The 7,253-nt window shown below is 57.8% G+C and overlaps 1 protein-coding gene across 1 annotated transcript in view; it reads left to right on the forward strand.

The window, feature by feature from the left end:
• Positions 1-362: 362 nt before the first annotated feature.
• LOC144952813 (heterogeneous nuclear ribonucleoprotein C-like) overlaps positions 363-7,253 on the forward strand; it is a 7,904-nt gene continuing 1,013 nt past the window's right edge. Inside the window, exons 1-3 of the mRNA XM_078883281.1 lie at positions 363-496; positions 2,240-2,444; positions 4,130-4,264. Coding sequence (XP_078739407.1) covers positions 2,252-2,444; positions 4,130-4,264 — 328 coding nt within the window. The 5' untranslated portion in view covers positions 363-496; positions 2,240-2,251. The remainder of the gene's footprint in view (positions 497-2,239; positions 2,445-4,129; positions 4,265-7,253) is intronic.

Here is a 7,253-nt window from a genome sequence, read left to right on the forward strand (position 1 = left end):
TGGTGGTGGTGGTGGTTGTGGCGGTGGTGGGTGGTTGTTGTAGTGGTGGTGGTTGTGGCGGTGGTGGGTGGTTGTTGTAGTGGTTGTGGTTGTAGTGGTGGTGGTGGTGGTGGTTGTGGCGGTGGTGGGTGGTGGTTGTGGTGGTGGTGGTTGTGGTGGCGGTGGTGGGTGGTTGTTGTAGTGGTGGTGGTTGTAGTGGTGGTGGTTGTGGTGGCGGTGGTGGGTGGTTGTTGTAGTGGTGGTGGTTGTAGTGGTGGTTGTAGTGGTTGGGGTTGGTGGTTGTAGTGGTGGTGGTTGTAGTGGTGGTGGTTGTAGTGGTTGGGGTTGGTGGTTGTAGTGGTTGCGGTGGTTGGCCAGCCACGCGCATGCGCACAACCGCCACAGCGGCAGCGCGAACGGAAGTTTTGAAAGGCCATCATTTTCATTTAATTCGCTGTTTTTTGGTTGCGTTGCGCGTGTGTCGACATCGGTACGAACCCCGGACTTTCCCGCGCAGGTAAAACGCAAAACCTCAACACGGACAGAGCGAAAGTCTCATTATAATTGTGTTTTTTTTAATGCATTATTGTTAAATCGAGAAAGTGACCCTACGTGCGGCCTAGTCCGAAGCACCGACGCCTACGGCTTGCCTGGAAACGGTGCCGTGTTTGGCGCGACCTTGGCCGCTGGGCTGCCTCATCTCTACCCCCCCTCTCCCTCTCTCTCCTCTCTACTCACTGTCTTCCTTTATGTTTACATCGCTTCACCAATCTTTGCCGATGTTGTTTATCGTCGGTAACGAATTGTTAATGTGTGTGCAGTGGGTTTACTCTCTAACACAACCGATTACCCATAGACTACTCACACAGACCCACAGACTACTCACACAGAGACCCACAGACTACTCACACAGAGACTCACAGACTACTCACACAGAGACCCATAGACTACTCACACAGAGACCCACAGACTACTCACACAGACCCACAGACTACTCACACAGAGACCCACAGACTACTCACACAGAGACCCACAGACTACTCACACAGAGACCCACAGACTACTCACACAGAGACTCACAGACTACTCACACAGAGACCCACAGACTACTCACACAGAGACCCATAGACTACTCACACAGAGACCCACAGACTACTCATACAGAGACCCACAGACTACTCACACAGAGACCCACAGACTACTCACACAGAGACCCACAGACTACTCACACAGAGACCCACAGACTACTCACACAGAGACCCACAGACTACTCACACAGAGACCCACAGACTACTCACACAGAGACTCACAGACTCACACAGAGACCCACAGACTACTCACACAGAGACTCACAGACTACTCACACAGAGACCCACAGACTACTCACACAGAGACCCACAGACTACTCACACAGAGACTCACAGACTCACACAGAGACTCACAGACTACTCACACAGAGACTCACAGACTACTCACACAGAGACTCACAGACTCACACAGAGACTCACATACTCACACAGAGACTCACAGACTACTCACACAGAGACCCACAGACTACTCACACAGTAGAGACCCACAGACTACTCACACAGAGACTCACAGACTCACACAGAGACTCACAGACTACTCACACAGAGACTCACAGATTCACACAGAGACCCATAGACTCACACACAGAGACCCACAGACTACTCACACAGAGACCCACAGACTACTCACACAGAGACTCACAGACTCACACAGAGACTCACAGACTACTCACACAGAGACTCACACAGAGACCCATAGACTCACACACAGAGACCCACAGACTACTCACACAGAGACCCATAGACTACTCACATAGAGACCCATAGACTACTCACACAGTAGAGACCCACACACAGCAGAGACCCACAGACTACTCACACAGCAGAGACCCACAGACTACTCACACACAGAGACCCACAGACTACTCACACAGTAGAGACCCACAGACTACTCACACATAGAGACCCACAGACTACTCACACAGAGACCCACAGACTACTCACACATAGAGACCCACAGACTACTCACACAGAGACCCACAGACTCACCACACAAGAGACCCACATCCGACTCACACAGAAACCCACAGACTCACCGCACAAGAGACCCGCACACGAGACTCAACAACACACGAATGTGAAAGAAACTCACCGCACGCCCACCGCCGTAACCTCCCCACCTCTCTCCCCGCCTCTCTCCGAATCTTTTTGAACCTCCCGTGAGCGGACAGGGCCCACCCACGATGGCCAGCGCGTCCACCCAGAGCGGTGGCGGCGGCGGCGGCGGCACCCGGCGCGTTCTCAGCAACCGCACGGACAGCACAGCACCGGAGGACATGAAGCGTCGCGTCTTCGTGGGCCTCAAGAAACTGGGCCACCTGGGGCAATACTTGGAGCTGCTCAGGGAACTGTTTGAGAATTTTGGCCCGCTAGACGGTGAGCGGCAGAGGTCGCAAACGGGTTTCGATTCCGTACCCGTACCCGGCCGCACCAGGGTCGCAAACGTGTACCCGTACCCGGCCGGGTACGGGTACCCGTTCCCTACCCGTACCCTACCCGAAATCAGTGACAAACGGTGACTCACAGCCTAACCGTACCCGGCCGCACCAGGGTCGCAAACGGGTACCCGTACCCGGCCGGGTACGGGTACCCGTTCCCTACCCGTACCCTACCCGAAATCAGTGACAAACGGTGACTCACAGCCTAACCGTACCCGGCCGCACCAGGGTCGCAAACGGGTACCCGTACCCGGCCGGGTACGGGTACCCGTTCCCTACCCATACCCTACCCGAAATCAGTGACAAACGGTGACTCACAGCCTAACCGTACCCGGCCGCACCAGGGTCGCAAACGGGTACCCGTACCCGGCCGGGTACGGGTACCTGTTCCCTACCCGTACCCTACCCGAAATTCGTGACAAACGGTGACTCACAGCCTACCCGTACCCGGCCGCACCAGGGTCGCAAACGGGTACCCGTACCCGGCCGGGTACGGGTACCTGTTCCCTACCCGTACCCTACCCGAAATCAGTGACAAACGGTGACTCACAGCCTAACCGTACCCGGCCGCACCAGGATCGCAAACGGCTGCTGATTGTGATGATGATGATGCTGATTGTGATGATGATGATGGTGCTGATTGTGATGATGATGGTGCCGATTGTAATGATGATGATGATGGTGGTGATTGTGATGATGATGATGGTGCTGATTGTGATGATGATGGTGCTGATTGTGATGATGATGATGGTGCTGATTGTGATGATGATGATGATGGTGCTGATTGTGATGATGATGATGATGATGGTGCTGATTGTGATGATGATGGTGCTGATGATTGTGATGATGGTGATGGTGCTGATTGTGATGATGATGATGGTGCTGATGATGATGATGTGGTAATCGCCGTGGCGATAGCGCCGATGATGATGATGATGGTGCTGATGATTGTGATGATGATGGTGCTGATTGTGCTGATGATGATGATGATGGTGCTGATTGTGCTGATGATGTTGATGGTGCTGATTGTGATGATGATGGTGCTGATTGTGATGTTGCCGATGATGATGATGGTGCTGATTGTGATAATGATGATGATGGTGCTGATTGTGATGATGATGATGATGATGGTGCTGATTGTGATAATGATGATGATGTTGCTGATTGTGATGATTGTGATGATTGTGATGATGATGATGGTGCTGATTGTGCTGATGATGATGATGGTGCTGATTGTGATGATGATGATGATGGTGCTGATTGTGATGATGATGGTGCTGATTGTGATGATGATGATGATGGTGCTGATTGTGATGGTGATGATGATGGTGCTGATGATTGTGATGATGATGATGATGATGGTGCTGATTGTGATGATGATGATGGTGCTGATTGTGATGATGATGGTGCTGATTGTGATGATGATGATGATGGTGCTGATTGTGATGATGATGATGATGATGGTGCTGATTGTGATGATGATGATGGTGCTGATTGTGATGTTGCCGATGATGATGGTGCTGATTGTGATGGTGATGATGGTGCTTATTGTGATGATGATGATGGTGCTGATTGTGATGATGCTGATGATGATGCTGATTGTGCCATGCGTCCTGCGTGCAGCCCTGTCCACGTTCAATGGGTTCGCGTTCATGCAGTTCGTCAACGAAAAGGACGCACACAGTGCCCATCGCCGCCCTGTGCGGGAAAGAGTTCTACAGCTGCAAGATGGGTACGCGGGGACGCACACACACACACGCACACACACGCACACACACACACGCACACACACACACACGCACTCACGCACGCGCACGCACACACGCACACGCACGCACGCCTACGCACGCACACGCGCACGCACACACGCACGCACACTGCACACACACACACGCACACACACGCACACACACTGCACACGCACACACTACGCACACGCTACGCACACGCTACACACGCGCACACACTGCACTGCATGCACAGTACACGCACACACCACTGCACGCACACACGCTACACACACGCACACGCACACGCGTGCGCACTACACGCGCGCACACGTGCGCACTACACTGCACGCACACACGTGCACTACACACGCGCACAACACACTACACACTCACACACACACTACACACGCACACACACACGCCACACACACACTACACACGCACACACACTACACACACTGCAACGCACACACTACACACACACACTACGCGCACGCACACACACTACACACACTACACACACACTACACACACTACACACACACACTACACGCACGCACACACTACACACACACACTACACACACTACACACACTACACACACACACTACACACACTACACACACACTACACACACTACACACACACACTACACGCACGCACACACTACACACACACACTACACACACTACACACACACACTACACGCCACGCACACACTACACACACACACTACACACACTACACACACTACACACACACACTACACACACTACACACGCACACACACACGCACACACACACACACTACACACACTACACACACTACACTGCACGCACACACTACACTACTAGGGTGGGTGGGTTGGGTAGGGTGGGTGGGTTGGGTATGGTGGGTGGGTTGGGGTAGGGTGGGTGGGTTGGGGTAGGGTGGGGTGGGTTGGGGTAGGGTGGGTGGGTTGGGGTAGGGTGGGTGGGTTGGGGTAGGGTGGGTGGGTTGGGGTAGGGTGGGTGGGTTGGTGGGGTAGTGTGGGTGGTTGGGTATGGTGGGTGGGTGGGGTATGATGGGGTAGGGTGGGTGGGTGATGTGGGTAGGGTGGGTGGGTGATGTGGGGTAGGGTGGGTGGGTTGGTGGGGTAGTGTGGGTGGGTAGGGTAGGGTGGGTGGGTGGGGTATGATGGGGTAGGGTGGGTGGGTGATGTGGGTAGGGTGGGTGGGTGATGTGGGGTAGGGTGGGTGGGTTGGTGGGGTAGTGTGGGTGGGTAGGGTAGGGTGGGTGGGTGGGGTATGATGGGGTAGGGTGGGTGGGTGATGTGGGGTAGGGTGGGTGGGTGATGTGGGGTAGGGTGGGTGGGTGATGTGGGGTAGGGTGGGTGGGTTGGTGGGGTAGTGTGGGTGGGTAGGGTAGGGTGGGTGGGTGGGGTATGATGGGGTAGGGTGGGTGGGTGATGTGGGGTAGGGGTGGGTGGGTGATGTGGGGTAGGGTGGGTGGGTGATGTGGGGTAGGGTGGGTGGGTTGGTGGGGTAGTGTGGGTGGGTAGGGGTAGGGTGGGTGGGTGGGTGGGGTAGGGTGTCTAGGGTAGGGTGATGTGGAGTAGGGTGGGTGGGTGATGTGGGGTAGGGTGGGTGGGTGGGTGGGGTAGTGTGGGTGGGTGGGTGGGGTAGGGTGTCTAGGGTGGGTGATGTGGAGTGGGGTGGGGTGGTGGGTGATGTGGGGTGACAACGACTGGAGTAGCTTCTGTTCTTCCAAGTTCTTCATGCACCAACCCCACCTCCTCCACCCCCACCTCCACCCTCCTCCACCCCCACCTCCTCCACCCCACCTCCTCCCCTCCACCCCCACCTCCTCCACCCCCACCTCCTCCCCCTCCACCCCCCCACCTCCACCCTCCTCCACCTCCTCCACCCTCCTCCATCCTCCTCCCCCTCCACCTTCCTCCCCCTCCACCCCCACCTCCTCCACCCTCCTCCACCCTCACCCCTCCATCCTCCACCCCCACCTCCTCCCCCTCCACCCCCACCTCCTCCACCCTCCTCCACCCTCCACCCCCACCTCCTCCCCCTCCACCCTCCTCCACCCTCCTCCCCCTCCACCCCCACCTCCTCCACCCTCCTCCACCCCTCCTCCCCCCTCCACCCCACCTCCTCCACCCCTCCTCCCCCCTCCACCCCCACCTCCTCCACCCCCACCTCCACCCTCCTCCCCCACCTCCTCCACCCTCCTCCCCCTCCACCCCCACCTCCCCCTCCACCCCCACCTCCTCCACCCTCCTCCACCCTCCTCCCCCTCCACCCCCACCTCCCCCTCCACCCCCCACCTCCTCCACCCTCCTCCACCCTCCTCCACCCTCCTCCCCCTCCACCCCCCACCTCCTCCACCCCCACCTCCTCCACCCTCCTCCACCTCCTCCACCCCACCTCCTCCACCCTCCTCCCCCTCCACCCCCCACCTCCACCCTCCTCCACCCTCCACCCCCCACCTCCTCCACCCTCCTCCACCCTCCTCCCCCTCACCCCCACCTCCTCCACCACCACCTCCACCCTCCTCCACCCTCCTCCCCCTCCACCCCCACCTCCTCCACCACCACCTCCACCCTCCTCCCCCACCTCCTCCACCCTCCTCCCCCACCTCTCCACCCCTCCCTCCTCCACCCTCCTCCCCCTCCACCCCCACCTCCTCCCACCCACCACCTCCACCCTCCTCCCCCCACCTCCTCCACCCTCCTCCCCCACCTCCCCCACCCCTCCCTCCTCCACCTTCACCCTCCTCCACCCTCCTCCACCTTCTCCACCCTCCTCCCGCTCCACCTTCCTCCCCCTCCACCCCCACCTCCTCCACCCCACCTCCACCCTCCTCCACCCCCACCTCCTCCACCCCCCACCTCCACCCTCCTCCACCCCCACCTCCTCCACCCTCCTCCACCCTCCTCCACCCTCCTCCCCCTCCACCCCCACCTCCTCCACCCTCCTCCACCCTCCTCCACCCTCCTCCCCCTCCACCCCCACCTCCTCCACCC

This window comes from Lampetra fluviatilis, chromosome 70, assembly GCF_964198595.1.
Source record: "Lampetra fluviatilis chromosome 70, kcLamFluv1.1, whole genome shotgun sequence".
NCBI lineage: Eukaryota > Metazoa > Chordata > Hyperoartia > Petromyzontiformes > Petromyzontidae > Lampetra > Lampetra fluviatilis.